We start from the raw sequence: 16,996 nt of genomic DNA on the forward strand, positions 1-16,996 counted from the left end.
GATTTGAACCCCCTAAGGGAATGCCGTAAGCAAAAGTGTGCTTGATTAGTGTATGTGTGTGTGTGGGGGGGGGGAGTAAGTGTGTGAGGGGTCAGGGCATGGGGCGATAATTGGGGAAACCCCAATTTCTCAACAGAAGGCAGGCAACTGAGCACGACAGGCTTACCACTGCTTTTGTTCCCAGTGGGTCGCACTCACTGCTTCCCCAAGCTACGGCAGGATGGAATCCACCGTTGGGACCCTGGCCCAGGGCCATTCTCAGGACCAGAGACTGTAGGCCTCACACTATTTTGTTTCTGAAATTTGGCTTCAGTACTTACATACAAATAAATGTTTTTTATGTGAGAAACATAGGTTTTGCTGTCAGGATATTTGGATAAGAATTGTAATTTGATGTGTAAAGGTCAAAGCCCTCGTTTCTATTAATTATTTTCTCAGAAGAAGCACAGCCCATTAGGTTTTGCTCTCGGCTGGAACTGTACTGTGGGCTCCCTTTTCCTCTGTGCAGACTAATGCCCTTGGGCCAGTTCTGATGCCTCAGTTTCCTCAGCTGTCAAAAGTCATCTGGAAGGAAGTGCTTGTCAGGTGTGAGAAGAGCAGTCAGTAGTGGTTTGGTGCTTGGGGGAAAACCAACTGCGAAGAGGGAGGAGCTTGAAATTAAATCTGGAAACAGCAGAGGGGTGAGATCAAGGCTGAGCGTGGTGTTAAGTACATGATAACCAATTTCTGAAGCCGTTCTGGAGTTGCTCTGAGATGCTGCGATCAAGTGTGCTTGACTAAAGAGAAAGATGAGAAAGGACGTATATGCCCAGTTCCATGAACTGAACAGAGGACTTGCACAAATAGTTTGAATTAATGTAGAAGATAACAGGGAGTTACAAATGCATCCCACAGCTGTGGCCCAGCCTGTGGTTCAAGAAGGCATCAAATCAGTAGGTGGTAGAAGTTCCATCTTACAGACCAGGACAAAGATAGACTTCAGAACTGAGGTATACCTGAATCCAGAGATAAGACCCTTTAGCAAAGCAAGTTTTTGCTGCTAAGTCTGTCAGCTGAAGAAATTTGAAAGAGATATTAAATGTATCCCCCCCTTCAACCCCAATGGCTAATTAAAGATACTACATCACTGGAGGCATCAATGATTTGTTTACATAAAAGAAGCTATGATGTCATAAGAGCTGCATTATGATGTCATCAAAGTATCCCTTAGGTGCCTCATCTAGAGAGACAGAACCTCTCCTTTTGGATACAAATATCCTTGCTAATGAGGAACACTGGCAGGGAGGAGGAGAAGGCCAATCCAAAAAAGATAAATGCAGCAGACAGGGCAAAATCCTACATGGAGATCTTGAATATTCCTCGAGGTATTCAGCCAAAAGCTGTTTCTTAGTTTTTCAGTAATAATAAATGTCAAAGCCTGGGGTAAAAATAAACCCACTTCCAGTGTGGTTTCTGGCGGGTTCAGCAGGAAATAGCATTGCTAACCATGAGGGGCCTGCGAAGCTGGCCGAATTTCGGAAGCTGGACTCTCCAGGGAGGAGAGCGACTGGGGGAGTCCGAGGAGCTCCACAGCCATGCAGACCCCAGGTCCTCAGGCCGCCCTTTGCTCAGTTCCTGTGTCAATTTAATTAGGAGAAAGGCTCTTCTTGAGGCTGGTAAACATCTTTCCTCATGGGTCAGCTTACGGCCAGAGTTCACATTAGGTGGAGCACCTACATTTTGTCATGGGTGTCGTGAGTATTCCTGTTATCCCACAGAAGTCTGTTCATCTGGGTGCAAAGCCCACAGACGCCTCCATCTGTGGGCCCTGGAAAGAGCAGCTGGGGCAGGGATGCTGAGAGGCACTTGACTGAGTGTTCTGCCTGGTCACTTGTGAGTGGACACTTTTCCTGCACCCCTCCTCTGTTTTTGGAAACACTTGGAGAAACAGAAGAATCGCAGAGGCTTACAGGGGCACGTTGTCAACTTGAAGGAGCATATTCTTTAAAAAAATTAAGCTACAAGCCATTTGCTTTTATAAAAATATTAGTGTCCACTTGTGGGTCTATGACAAATATAAAAACTACGTGTTCCTGGTTACAGATCTTTAGTGTTGGTTGGGAAGAGGTAATGCTCTCAGTGCCGAGGCACTGCCGGGTGGGGTGGGAGGTCACGCATTAGCAAGATCTGGCTCATTGATAGGTTTCCTTCAGCCTGGGAACCCTTGCCAGGAACCCTGGGACCATCCAAGATTATTTACATCTAATATAAAATGCAACAATCTAGAGGAAGTCTCATGGGTGGGTGTGTTTTGAGTAAGTTTTTTTTTTTTTATTTTTAAATCCTTCATTTTAGAATCCAGGCCAAGAACCAAAATGAAACAAACAACAAAAAAAGAGCCAGATGTGACAACTATTAAAAAAAAAAGAGGCATACTATTAATACCTTCTGTTTATTGACTGCTTTTCTTCTGAGAAGTCCACAGTGCTTTGCACATGATATCTCATCCATCCCCATTTGTTATGCTCGTTTGAAGAAAGGACTGGGAAAGGCCTGAAATCAGGGAGCATGTGAGACCTCAGATGAGATCTGGATCCTTTTGCATTGAACAGCACCTTGCTCTGGTTCCAGCACCCATACTGGGACACAGAGAGGTGCCTTTCTCCCAGGTCGTGTTGTACAAAAACTCTCTTTCACCCACTTTCACTGTGGCCCTAAGGCAAAAGCTTGGACATGCAAACAGCTCTCACCAGACCCCCTGACAAACCCGATTGCTTGTTGGCTTGTTTCCTGTGCCAGGCTGTTTGCCAAGTCACTTTTCCATGGTGAACCCACCCACTGGCCAATATGTGATTCCAGGGCCACAGCTCTACTGGACGGGAGTTAATATTCAGGGAACTGTTCCTGATGCGCTCTGAGACTGACGCCTGCAGGGACACCCCGGAGGCAGATGCATTTCAGAGTGCTGGTCAGCTGCTCCGCCTATGTCACATCCTTTGGACTTTGCCCCACTTCAAGATTCCTTACTGACTAGAAATTGAAGTCTCTTGCTAACTCAAAAGTAGAAATGTTGGGAGTGATACTGCAAGTCTCTCTGGAGCTCCTGGTCCGAATCCATTCACAGGTATAGACTGTTCTACTGTGGTGAAGGCTGTGCTCCGCCAGCCTGAGAAAAGCAACCAAGAGCCTTACAGTTTCTGGGGGGGACAGCCATTCAGACATTCTGGGGTGCAAGGGAAGTGCTGCAATGTTTTTAACCCTGATTTCACACTTCTTGAAGCACTTAAAATTTCTATTTTGGAGCTCAAAGGATGGACAGTCAAGGCCTTTCAAAAGCAGATCCCTCAAGGTCCACCAGCCTGTCTGTGTTCCCCTCTTTGCTCACTGTGCTCTCACCCACACGCACAACACCACCTCTGAACACGCCGCCTTCTGTGGTGCCTCTGTGGTGGTCATTCGTGCTCTTTGCTAATTAGACATGGCTCCCCGCTTCTGCGTACATATGATTGCACTTCCTGCCCCCCTTGTGGCTGGGTCAGGCTGTCACTCACTCTGGCCCATAACTTGTGAGTAGAAGTAATGTGTGTTATGTCCAGGGCAGAACCATTAAGTGCAGGTGCAATACCTGGCTGGTGTGCCCTCCCCAAAGTGACCAGCAAAGTTCAAGATGGCAGCTGCTCTGCCAGCAGGTGAGCATGAGAAATAAACCTTGGTTGTTATAAGCTACTGAGATCTGGGGACTCCCACTCTGTGCTACTCCGATGGATGCTCCTTTCTTCAATATTGTTGTACCTGCACCTATGCTTTTCCTCCTTGAAATCTGCACCCTCCCTCTTTGCTTGGCGAATTCTTACGGGTCATTCCAAACCCAGTTCAAATGTCCTCTTTCCTGTGAAGCCTCTTCTGACACCTCCAGGAAATTGGGCCCCCTCTGGCTTGTGCTTCCCCATCACCCTCTGCGCAAAACTCCACTGCAGCCTTCATCGTCACATTTTATTCTTGTTATCTGTTCACATGTCTGTCTTCGTCTTTTAGACTTTGAACATCTTGAAAGCAGGCACTGCACTTTGCTCATTTTCCTGTCCAAAGTGTCCATTTCAAAGTACGAGCTTGACAGAGATGCTCGGGCACTCAGGATGGTTGATGAACGTAATTACGGCCAGCCCACCAGTGTTAACGGTTCATCGTTGCAGTGGCCTCATGTATACCAAGACGAGTAAGTTGACAAATACTGGGAGAAATTTCTTAAAATTGATTTCTCTCCTTGATTCAACATTATTTAAGTAGCTGTTATGTTTCAAAAATGTTTGTGGTTTAATTAGCTAAAAATGAAAAAAGAACATTTTACAAGCAGGCTACTATTTTTGATAATTACCCACCTTTACAGGAAAAGATTTTTTAAAGATATGGGGATTTGGAGAAAATAAGTCTTCATGGGCAATTTTTGAGGCCACTGTGGTTGGCTGCTTGGGCTTGGCTCTGCCTGTGTGATGTGACACAGGGTATTTATTGACTCGGTGCCCCCAGTTTTTGTGAATGTATTTATGGACATCATGAAATGTACCTCCCCCAGCTGTTTGAAATGCACTGTTAAGTTAAAATATTGGTTAGATTCCATTTGAATGTCTGTTGTAGATCCTGTTCTGGGTAAACAAATCAAGGGACATGCCATTTTGATTTAGGCCTAGTTCCCCATATAAAAGGCAGCACATTTACTTTCATGATTTTGGCATCCTTAATTTTATGAATGCACCTGTGCATCTTGCCAAATGCACTTCCTTGAGTCAAGAATAGCCTCTTTAATTCTAACATGAACTGACAGAGTTGTGTTTCAATGTCAGTTGTAGAAGGAGCACAATCTGGGTCTGGGAGCATGTCCAGAAAGGCCCCACACATTTTAGGTCTATGGTAGAAAGATGAAGGCTAATGTCACTGGGTGATACACAATAAGGTATGTTCACTTGAGGTTTGAAAAAAACAAAATTAACCTCCCTTCACCCCACCCCAAGATACACCTGTGGATTTAGCAGTCGTTTGATTCTCCTGTTTGGGTTTTGAACAACTGTCAGTTCTCTCTCTTTTTTTTATAGTTTTTTTTAAGATTTTTATTTATTTTTAGAGAGAGAGGGGAGGTAGATAGATAGAGAGAGAGAGATAGAAACATCAGTGTGCGGTTGCTGGAGGTCGTGGCCTGCAACCCAGGCATGTACCCTGACTGGGAATCAAACCTGCGACACTTTGCTTCGCAGCCCTCACTCAATCCACTGAGCTATACCAGCCAGGGCTCTTTTTACTCACCTGCTCAGAATCTATTCCTCTTCCTTCTTGTAACGACTGCTCGGCATGTATGTGATGACTTCCTCTGAGGACCACTCTGACAGAGGATTGCAGTGCAACATTCAGAGCAGGGCTCTGGGGCCAGGCTATTTGGTTTCATTCACTCATGCTGTGTGACTAGGAGTGTGTAACTTAAGCTTTCCTCTATACAATGGGAATAATGATATTACCTATTTCTTAGAATTGATGTGCAGACTAATAAATAAATACAGTAAAGCACTTAGAACAAGGCCTAGTGTTAGCTATTATTAAAAAATTAATGACAATTTGATTTCCTTAGGGACTTTATAAACATATCTTCTCTCATTGTCTGTGGCTATAGAAATCTGAAACAGGCTGATCTATTTTTTGTCTCAATACAAGTGACTTGATTCTTTTTCTGAGAAAACCAAAGGATTCTTTCTTTCTTTTTAAAAATTTCATTTATGTATTTTAGATGGGGGAAGGGAGGAAGAAAGAGAGGGAGAGAAACATCAATGTGCGAGAGAAACATCGATTGGCTGCTTCTCACTGCCTCTCGCGCCATCGCCCCTCAGGGACCAAACCGGCAACCCAGGCGTGTGTGCTGAGTGGGAGTTGAGCTGGCGACCCTTCGCTTCGTGGGATGACATTCAGACAACATAGCCACACTGGTCAGGGCCAAAGGATTATTTCTTAGAAGATAAGTAGTTTTACCAGAACGTGTCTTGATAATGATTATCCATATATTTTCTGATATGTGATGTTACCCTTCAATTTGTAGATTAGTTTTTCTTCACTTCTGGAAAGCTTTCTTGATTAACATCTTTCAATATTTTTTGTTCCATTGTTTCAGTCTCTTCAGAGACTATAAATATATTGAACTCCCTTTGTGTTTCATATAATTTTATAGCTAATCTTTGTTTCCATTTTATTTCCCAGTACAGTTGTCCCTTGGTATATGTGGGGGATTAGTTCTAGGAAACCCCCAGTTACCAAGGTCTGAAGATGCTCAAGTCCCTCATATAAATCGGTACAGTATTTGCCTCTAACCTACACACATTCTCTCGTATACTCTAAATCATCTCTAGATTACTTGCAATACCTAATACAATGTAAGTGCTATGTGAGTAGTTATACTGTATTGTTTAGGGAATTGTGACAGGAAAACTCTGTACATTACAGTACAGATGCAACCATCAGGCCTGACTACATAGTAGATGTCAGCAACAAGGTAACTTAAAATATATATATATATTTAAAGATTTATTTATTTTTAGAGAGGGAAAGGAGGGAGAAAGAGAGAGAGAGAGAAACATCAATGTGCGGTTGCTGGGGGCCGTGGCCTGCAACCCAGGCATGTGCCCTGGCTGGGAATCGAACCTGCAATACTTTGGTTCGCAGACTATGCTCAATCCACTGAGCTATGCCAGCCAGGGCTAAAAAAAACATTTTTGATACAAGGTTCATTGAATCTGAGCATGTGGAACCCATGGAAATGAAGTTCATTTTCTTGCTTTTGTCCTCTGTATCTCTTAAGGAGTAGTCCTTAGACTTTTCCAGGTTCTTAGCAGTTCTCCTTGTGCTGTTTCCAATGCAGTCTTGGTATCTGTGGATGTTTTGTTCCTGCTTGTTCTCTGAGCTCCTCCAACTCATGTTTTAATTTCTTCTGTTGTCTTGCCCTGTATTTCATGAGCAAATGCATCTATGCTTTAAGTTCTTGTTGTACATAAGTTATTTTTTTTAATATATATTAAATTATATATTTGAATATGAATTTTACCTGTTCTCTAGCATTTTTTTCTTGTGTTGGTTCTTCACTGCTATTTGTTTTTCCTAATTCTTCACAGTTTTTTTTGAATTGGAGGAATTTTGTAAAGATTTTGTTCTAGTCCTACCTCAATTTTTCATCAGTGAACTAGACGGGTTCTTCCGGGAAGAGCTCTTTGTAAGAGGCTCACGTCAACAAAGGGGACATTGTCCAGGCTAGTCGGAACTCTGCTTGGATCATGCTCAGGTTCTTTATGACCCAAGTGTGTGACTGAAGCTCTTCTAGTCTTCACTTCTTTGAGTGGAGATCCGAAACAGCCATGCTGCATTTCTCTTCTCTGCCTCGCTTCCTTGACAGCTTGCTTTTTGCAAAGGTAGCAGTTCTGTGTAATTCCTCATCCAGCCATGCTTTTCTTAGGCATCATTGTAGTGTACACTGTCAATGACTTACGTTAATCATCAGTATGTAGGAAATATGCTCAAGTAACTCTCTTTTAACTATTTCTAAGAAATAGGTACACGATTTAAGATGCCAAAAATTTTGCAGCATTTGTGAGAAGAGGCCTCTAACATCAAAGTGTTGTCAAACACTCTGTTTGATGGGAAACTTTTAATAAGGGAATGTTCTCTAGGCAATAATTCTTGTTGAGATTTAAACATGTTTTTCATGTAGGGCACAGGTGGCAAACAGAAGGCCTATGAGCCGAATCCAGCCCTCCACCTTGTTTTATCCAGCCTTGTTTCTACCCAGCAGCAGCGCCAAGCTCTCACTTAACAGTTAAGGAGTAGTTACATTTATACAGTCCTAAAATTATTACATTCAGGCCTTTGGAGGCAACCATGAGGCTGATGTGGCCCCCGGTGAAAATGAGTTTGACACCCCTGATGTAGGGTGTATCTATATGAAGCCATCTAATAAAATATTTTTGACCAATGTTTTTGGACCAAAGATTATAAAGTTTTCAAAGATTAATGATATTCTGGATAAGCTGTTCATCATGTTAAAAATAACACTGATTTACAAGTCCTAAAAATCACTGATCCTTAGGTAAGAAGCAAGGGGGGGAAGATGGCAGTGTAGACAGACATGGCTCACCTCTTTGCACAACCACATCAAAATTACAACTAAAATATAGAATAACCATCACTCAGAAATGTCAGAAACCGAGTTGAATGGAAGTCTGACAACTATGGAATTGAAGAAACCACATCCACCCAGACTGGTAGGAGGGGCGCAGATGCAGAATGGGCTGGTAGCTCACCCATGTGTGGTGGGTGTAAATTCAGGAGGGATATCTTGGGACCAAGGAGTCCCAGCCCCACACCAGCCCCCAGAATCCAGGGTTCCAGGGGCAGGAAGACAAATCCCTACAACTTCTGGTTACAAAAACCAGCAGGAACTGAGTCGGTGGAAGAAATTTCTGGAGCCCCAAGCAGTTCCTCTTAAAGAACCCACACTCGGACTCACCTACCCAGACTCACTCCCTCTGAGCTCCAGCGCCAGAGTGACAGCTTGAAGAGTACCAGCGGCACACTGGGAGAGGCTGAAGTGTCTGCCATCAGGGCAAGCAGAGGACATCGTTCTTTTTCTGAGCCCTCCCGCCACAGAGCCTTGGAGCTGGCAGGCTAGTGCCATATTTGAGACTCCATCAACCAGCGAACAGTTTGTGATCTGCCTTGGAGGTCCTCAGAGACTCTGCCCCACCCAACTTATGGGCCCACCCAAGCTGCTTTTCTATATGAATAACTGGTCTTGGCTCATGCTTCACAACTTCTTAAATCCCATCAAACAAGCTACTGCTGGTCTCAATGCTCCCGGCACAGCACCAGCAGCAGCCAGATTAGTTTCACAGCTTGGCTTTGCCTGGAATCTCCAAGCCCAGTACAAGAAGCAGCCTTTGTTCAGAAAGGGTGGCCCCAGGGAAAACACAGGTGGGGGCCGACCATGGTCTGTACCACCTGAGAGACCCCAGGGCCAGTGGACAGCTACAGACCACTTTGGAGAGCCACCACCCTGCCCCCACACAGCTGAGAGCATGAAGGTTGATAGTGTGTGATCACAACCAGTCCTTATAGCTAAACAGCCTGGGTAAATCCCTCCCATTGATCTGCCAACAGCAACCAAGTCTCAACTATAAGAGGAGGGTGTACTCAGCCCACATGAAGGATATACCTTGAGTACCCACCTTGTGTGATAGGGGAGGCTGTGCCACTGGATCCTGCAGGACACCTACTACATTAGGCCACACTACCAAGACACAGAATCAAAGTGGCTCTACCTAATACATAGAAACACACACAGGCTGCCAAAATGAGGAGAAAAAGAAACATGGCACAAATCAAAGAACAGATCAAAACTGCAGAAGGAGGTAAGCAATCTATCAGAGTTCAAAACACTGGTTGTAACGATGCTCAAGGAACTTAGTGAGGACCTCAGCAGCATGAAAAAGACCCAGTCAGAAACAAAGGATACAATAATTGAAATAAAGAACAATTTACAGGGAAACAACAGTGGAGTGGATGAAGCTGAGAATCAAATCCATGATTTGGAACATAAGGAAGCAAAAAACAACCAATCAGAACAACAAGAAGAAAAAAGAATTTTAAAAAAAGAGGGTTGTATAAGCAGTCTCTGGGACAACTTCAAGAGTCCAACATTCACATCATAGGAGTGCCAGAAAGGAAAGAGCAAGAAATTGGATATCTATTTTAAAAAATAATGAAAGAAAACTTCCCTAATTTGGTGAAGGAAATAGAAACCCAAGTCCAGGAAGCACAGAGAGCCCATATCAAGTTGGACCCAAAGAGGACTACACACACCAAGGTACATCATAATTAAATCACCAAGGGTTAAAGATAAAGAGAGAATCTTAAAAGCAGAGAGTTACCTACAGAGGAGTTCCCATAAGACTGTCAGCTGATTTTTCAAAAGAAATCTTGCAGGCAAGAAGGGGCTGGCAAGAAGTATTCAAAGTGATGAAAAGCAAGGACCTACATCTGAGATTACTCTATCCAGTAAAGTTCTCATTTAGAATGGAAGGGCAGATAAAGTGCTTCCCAGACGAGGTAAAGCTAAAGGAGTTCATCCTCACCAAGCCATTATTACATGAAATGTTAAAGGAACTTATTTAAGGAAAAAGAAAATAAAAACTATGAACATTAAAATGACAACACGCTCACAAGTATCAACAAGTGAATCTAAAAAATAAAAACAAAAACTAAGCAAACAACCAGAACAGGAACAGAATCATTGATATGTAGATCATTTGGAGGGTTATCAGCTAGGAGTGGAAGTGGGGAGAAAGGGAGAATGGTGCAGGGATCAAGAAGCAAAATTGGTGGGAACAGAATAGACAGGGGGAGGTTAAGAACAGTATAAGGGAGAAGCCAAAGAACTTACACACACGACACATGGACATGGACTAAGGGGGAATTGCTGGAGGGAAGAGGGGTACTGGGTGGAGGGAGCAAAGGGAAAAATATTGGGGCAGTTGTAAAAGAATAATCAATAACATATATTTAAAACAAAAGAGGCAAAGGGGAAGTAAAGAAAGAACTGAATAAGAAGGAAGAGAAGTAGGGGGAAGGGAAGGAGGAAAAAATACAAGGCGCTTATGGGGGGCATAGGCGGGTGCCACCTGGGATCTCAGTTATGCCTTGTTCCTACTCTTCACACCTAACCTATAATGCAAATGAAAGATATTATAGTTCTTCACATCTATTTCTTATCGAGGGAGGTGCTGTGAGCCTTGGATTTGGGTGATGTGTCCTAAGTTTGAGAGAGGTTCTTCAGTGTCCTCTGGGAAGTTGGATTTGCCAATTCAGTCTGAGTTTCTAACAGTCAAGTAATCCCCTATTTGCTTTCCTCAGCCTGAAGAGCCTTAAGCTAACAGCCTCTGAAAGACAAACCAGCATGGAGGTGTGGGAGGATGGGGTGGCCAGGTTATCCTCTGAGCTCCCTGGGGTCGGGGAAGGGGTTGGGGGACTGCTGCAGGCCCAGACTGCTTCCCGGAGAGCAGTTAGCCTGCAGGCAGCTTGTCAGAACGAGGCGGAAGGTGCTGGATGTAGTTTCCTTTTCAGGAAGTAGATTTCCCCCCTCCCCCTTGTACAGCGAAATTGGAACAGTACTGGGAAAATGGGACAGGTGCCTACAATGAAGAGTCAGGGCTGTTTACCCAACCCAGCCTAGGGCCCTAAGGGAGTGACAGTCTTGTAAAAAGGAAAACTATAATTTCCCGACGGGAGGCAGTCCCTGCAGGTTGGGGCCAGGGGATCCACACGTGGGTGGCCTCTGACAGGTGGACAAGGGAGGGAGGCGGGCAAAGTGCACCTCTGAGGAGGAGGCCAGAGGGAACTCTGGGTTTGTTTCCCTAGACTGTAAGAAAGGATGTTTGCAGCTACATGTCCTGCCACCTGGGTACCCCACCAAGCTGGGTGGGGTTAAGGAGGGGGCGGACATTCGTTTTCCACTAAGTCTGGGTTTGCGAGGCTACAGAGGAGAGAGGGAGAAACCGGGAGGGACCGAGCAGGAACGAGAGCCAGGGCAGTCGGAGAGGCCCACGAAGCCAGCGCCGGGCCCACGCCGAATCCACCCGCCGCCCAAATAATCCTGGCAGCTTTGCTCTCAAAGGGAAAATCAGGCAGCTCCTTGCACGTCCTGCGCGTCCCCCGTCCCGAGAATCCCACGCTTTGTCTTCGCCACCAGGGCCCCCTTCCCTGGCCACAATAGGACGCCGGAGCCGATTTTGGTGCAATGCGAATTAGCTCCAGTCGCCAAGCCGGGAGGGTCTGACGGGCTCTGAGAGCTGCCGCGGCGGCCGGCGCCGCGGAGCCGAGTCAACGCCCACCTCCGCTCGCAGTCTGCAGCCACCTCGGTCCCCGTAACAACCGGCCCTGGCCCCCCAGAGCCGGCGCCGACTTGGAACCGGGGGTGGGGGGGCTAACGCATCCGCCAGTGCTCAGGACGCAGAGAAGGAGTCTAGCATCCTGGCGGCCTCGCGCCCCGGTTCCCGCCGGGTTCGGCCCTGCTGCCAGGGAGCGCGATGCAGAGGCGCCCCCGTCCGCCGCCGGGGAGGAAAACCCTCTCGCCCCTGAGACTTGACTTTGCAGAATTAATAAAGCACCCCAGGGACTGGGCTCCTCCCGCACGCGCCCCGGCGCACGGCACCTGCTCGGGTCCCACACTTGTCCGCTCTCTGGCTCCAAGGCGCACGCGGCGGCCAGGAGGGTGGCGGGGCAGCTGAGGGCAGTGCCTCCGCGCTCGGGGCTCAGGACATCCCCGAAGGCGGCAGCGCGCGGGAGGCGGGGAGGCGTGTGTGTGTGTGTGTGTGTGTGTGTGTGTGTGTGTGTGCGCGCGTGTGTGTGTGTGTGTGTGTGCGCGCGGCGGGGGGGTGGCCTGGGCATACGGAGAGGCGGGGAGCCCGCAGGAGGAGGAGGAGGAGGAGGAGGAGGACGGAGCAGGCGGGCGGCGGGGAGGCGGAGAAGGGAGGCAAGAAAGTAGCAGAAAGTGAGGCTGGCAACCCGCGGCAAAGAAGCCGGGCGAGCGAGCGGCGGCGGCAGGAAGTCTGTGTCAGAGGCGAGCAGAAATACGAGCCAGGGAGGGACCGCGGCGGCGGCGGCGGCGGCGAGAGTGAAAGAGGAAACTGCAGAAGAGGAAGCTCTGCCGCTGCAGCAAGTCTCCTCCTGCTCTAACGCGGAGCATCCCCGCGCCGCCGGCCCGGCCCTCGGGGACACCCCTGCGCCCGCGCCGCCGCCCCTGCGCCCCCGCCGCCCGGCGCCCCCTCCTCAGCGCGTCAGCCCCGGCCCCAAGAGCCCGGCCGCGCCGCCTCGCCACTCCCCGTGCTCGCCGCCCCTCGTCTGCCATGGCCCGGGAGAATTGCGAGAGCAGCTCCTCCTGGAAGAAGCAAGCGGAGGACATCAAGAAAATTTTCGAGTTCAAGGAGACCCTCGGAACGTAAGTAGGGACCAGGGAAAAGAGGGTGGAGGGGGCCGCGGCCACTGGTGCTTAGGCGGCTCCGCTGTCACCAACGCCGCCGCCACCGCCGCAGGAACCGCTGGTCGCCACGTTCTCATTGTGGTTGTCAGCTCTGCGGAGCACCCCGCGCGCCCAACGCGTGGGTCTGCGCCCCGGGCACCGGTGGGTACGGCTCCTGGGACGGGGAGCTCTGGGCGTTGAGAGGACAGTCCCTGCTGGCAGGCGACTTAACACTTCCCCTGACACCGCCACCCTCTCGACTTATTTCTACCCACGCGTGGACTGTGCCTGTGGGGTGTATTTTCTGTTTACTGGCTCTGCGTGTTTACTCACCGTGTGTAGGGGCGCACCATGTCAACCAGAGACGTGGTCATGAGAAAATCGGGCTTCAGTCATTCCCATTTCTGCCCTTCCATCACGTATTCTTAGAGAATTGACATCTGTAAGTACTAGGTGTAGGCAAGACTTTGGATGGCCACGCGTTTGTGGAAGGGAAGAATTTCTCAGTGTGCAGGGTCACATGTGAGCAGCGTCTCACCTGAGCGTGTGTCCGTTTCGCAGAGGCTCAGCTGCTCACGCCGGGGTGCACGTCTCCGAGGGAAGGTCTGTGAGTGTCACTGTGCAGGCGGTTTCTTTCCAGGGCTGTATTTAGTCCGATGCTGGTGGCTGCGTCTCAAGAAAGGAATAATCGGAAGTCGATGGCATGAATGCAGCAAGCATGTGCCGCTCTGATCAGCTGCTGTTCCCTTTCTGCCCTGGAGTTGGTTTTTGTTTGTTTTGTTTTGAAGGCAGGAGAATAGTTGGGGAGGCTCATAGTGGAAGAAAATCAGGCACTGTTGGGTGAATCTGAAGTTCAAGTGTTTTCTCCCCTCATGTGATCAATATCTGCTGCTGATCAGCATCTGTCCGTGTATATTCACACACACATGCTACAGGAGCTGGACATTTTGCAGGGGTTCTGGGAGGTGTTGATTAGGCTGGAAAGAGAAGAAGGAGGTGTTTTGTAGGATAAATTAATCTGCTCTTCCATCTTTCCTTCCTTTCCCCCCTTTACTTGTCTTTTTTTGTTTGCTTTTCCAGAACCTATTTCCAAACCCAGTTTGTCTTCTGCCCCACACCCAAGGTCCACTGCAGTCGTTTGGTCATTCCCCCCCCCCCCACCCCATGTCTGCAGTGGGTCCCCCACAGCGAAGTTGTGCAGGTGGCCTTCTCGGCCATGCTTCTGATTCCTGGGAAGGCACACTTGCTGAGGTGGAGAATGGGGTCTCCTAGCATTCGTGCGTTTTTGCTTCAGGGAGGGCACCTGTGGGTCTGCATGGTCGTTTTTATTGCAGTGAAAACGGGGAAGACAGCCTGTTCACGTGCGGGGTTTGAGGCTGCCTGTCAGCACGGCCAGTTAAGGAGTCAATTTTGGAGAAAACTTTTAAAAATTACTGTTGAGGTTATTTGGGTTTGGGGTCATGATTCTGAGATCTCAGGTTACTGAGAAACTAAAAGCATGCCCGTACTCGTGGTCCCTACACCCATTATGTGACAGTGGATCAGGGGACTGGAGAAAGTAGAGTCCCCTCATGTGAGAGTCCCCTGCATCCCTTTGCATGGTGTGTCCCCACCTGAGCCCCTCACACTGGTCCCTCTGCCTGTAGCCTCCAGGCAGAGTGATGCAGTGTCCCCTAAGTGACTGCCGCTCCCCAAAAAAGCCCCGAAGCTGCACCTCTGCAGTGGCAGGCTGCCAAGGCTCAGTGAGCTGTGGCTTCATTGAGTGGCTTCTGCTATCGCAGGAGCTGCTTGGGAATGACTGCGGTGGTTTCCACTGCTGGGAAGGATGGGATTTGTCTCCTGGAGCTGGAGAGACTGTAGCGCTCTTGCAGAACAACTTCCTGGACTCTGGCCACGTTTCCCATGAACTTGGGTATGGGTCTCTGTTGGGGTCCCAAAGATTTGCCTTCTGTCTTAAAAGAATTCTTTGAAGAGGAGCTTCCCACTGAGGTCTTATAGTGCTGGCAGAAGTTGTAGAAGAATGAAACTCACAATAAAAATGATAAAAATGTTTTTATTCAATGACATAATGATAATAGTAATTATGGGTGACTTTATTAAACGAATACTAAGTGGCAGGCGTCATTCTAAGTGCTTACATGTATTAACTCATTTTACTCTCATAAGAACCTTACAAGTATTTACTATCACCCACAGTTGACAGATGGGAAAACTAGGCAAGAGAAAGTGAGCTGCCAAACTGGGCTAGTTATTAAGTGGTGGAGCTGACACTGGATTCTCGGCAGAACAAGTCATGATGATCTGTGTGGGATTGAGCCACTTTGTGGATTATGTAATGGCAAATGTTTGATAACAATGCGACTTAATTTTAGTTTTTGGAAAGCTAATCCTAATACTAATGTAAAGAAAACATGATTGTGTGGTAACCTGTTACCTAAATCTGTAACATGTCAAAGCTTTTGGGTTATCACCATTTCTCCTCGGACTTTCTAGAAGTGGTCTGAGGTTCAGGATGCCTGTTTCACCTTGGGCCATGTCCTGAGTCTAAATAGAGAGGTCACTTCCAGTGCCATCAGTGTGGATATGGAGTAATGAAACTGGCATGAATCAGAGGCATCAACGATGACAACTGGGGTTCATTTCCAAGGCACTCGGCGGGCCCAGTAACTGTTACACCTTCCCCATGTGCCTTTAACAAACTACAGAAATGATCCCTGAAAGTATAGCCTTACCATATGTCTTTAAGATTCTAAGGCAGGAAAGCCCTGCCAGGACCCAGACCATCAGCTTGCAATGTTGAAATGCTTTTCAAATAAAGCATCATAAAGGCCTGGTGAGCGCTCTGCCAAGCTTCGTCATTTGATATTGGCTGCCTGATTCAGGTACCTTTCCTTGCAGAGCAGAACACTTATTATTGAATCTTAAGGGTCTAGCTGTTTAGTCTGTGTGGTCAGAGGGGCCTTGCTGGAGGGTGGTGACAAATGGGAGTGAAGGCTGGCCCAAGAGGGAAGAAAAATAGGCAGAGGAAGCAAAGGACAGCAAGGGGGAAAGCTGTCTTTGTGATTTGGGCCTGGGTTAGCAGATACATCTCTGAGTCAGGTTCAGGACAAACCCCATACTTAACCTGTGGGCTGCAGTGTGGCTTCCTTTGAGAGGGAATCCTGGAATCTATCCTTATCTCTTAATAAGGTGGTAAGACTTAATTACTATTTATTAATCAGTGACATGTTGTTAGATCCTTGGCACACCGTGAAAGCAGATAAATACTGTGTAACAGCAAATTAGGAGTGGTAAACATTTCTGTTGGCCTATTTGCTGAGGCCCTTCAGGCCACCTGTACTGTGGATATCTTTTAACACCTTCTGAATCAAACAAACAAAAACAAAAAACAAACAAAAAAAGCGTTTTGGGGAAGTATACTGATAGGAAGAAAGGCTTGGTGTGGTGTCTAGGAAGTACCCCAGGCCCATACAGGTCACTTCTGTAATTTCCACGCCTTGAACGGCATCTGAGTAGAGAAGGCCTCCAGACTTGGCATGACACAGGATTCTCCCAGTAGACCTCGTTTCCCCCGGAGTATAGGAACTGGCAGGTCCTAGAAAACAGATCTTCATCTCTGCAGGGTCTGAATACATGCTTTTCTTATAGACGGAACATTTTATGTGGAAGTAATTGCTGTCTGTGGGGGCTGAAGCAGGCATGGTGGAGGATGCGAGCCTTGGTTCCTGGTCTAGCTCAGCCACTAATGGGGCGTGTGGCCTGTAGGTTGATGGGCCATTTGCCCAGCCTCCTCATCCCTAAAATCATGGGGGCAGGGAAGATGAGATGGCTTTAAAGTGCCCTGACAACCCTGAGATTTTAAGATTCACCTGTACAAGGAAGACACTTGCTGCTGCTCTTCAGGAGCTTGCTATGCATGGCCAGGTGCAGCTGATTCTGTTTGGAGAGAGAGTTTTCTGTGCAAGCTAGTGGCCAGGT

General features: G+C 47.6%; 1 protein-coding gene across 2 annotated transcripts in view; it reads left to right on the forward strand.

Annotated features, from left to right (window-relative positions):
* The window catches only part of CAMK1D (calcium/calmodulin dependent protein kinase ID), a 454,947-nt gene that overhangs the window by 48,906 nt on the left and 389,045 nt on the right, over positions 1–16,996 (forward strand). The window contains exon 1 of one of the 2 annotated variants that reach the window (XM_045857649.1): positions 12,254–12,997. The exons of the other annotated variant lie outside the window; for it this stretch is intronic. Within the exon in view, the coding sequence (XP_045713605.1) occupies positions 12,906–12,997 (92 nt within the window). The 5' untranslated portion in view covers positions 12,254–12,905. Of the gene's footprint in view, positions 1–12,253; positions 12,998–16,996 lie in introns of those variants that run through there. 2 annotated transcript variants of the gene reach the window in all.

Source organism: Phyllostomus hastatus, unplaced genomic scaffold (assembly GCF_019186645.2).
Source record: "Phyllostomus hastatus isolate PE091 unplaced genomic scaffold, TTU_PhHast_1.1 phas_scaffold_1674, whole genome shotgun sequence".
Classification (NCBI taxonomy): domain Eukaryota; kingdom Metazoa; phylum Chordata; class Mammalia; order Chiroptera; family Phyllostomidae; genus Phyllostomus; species Phyllostomus hastatus.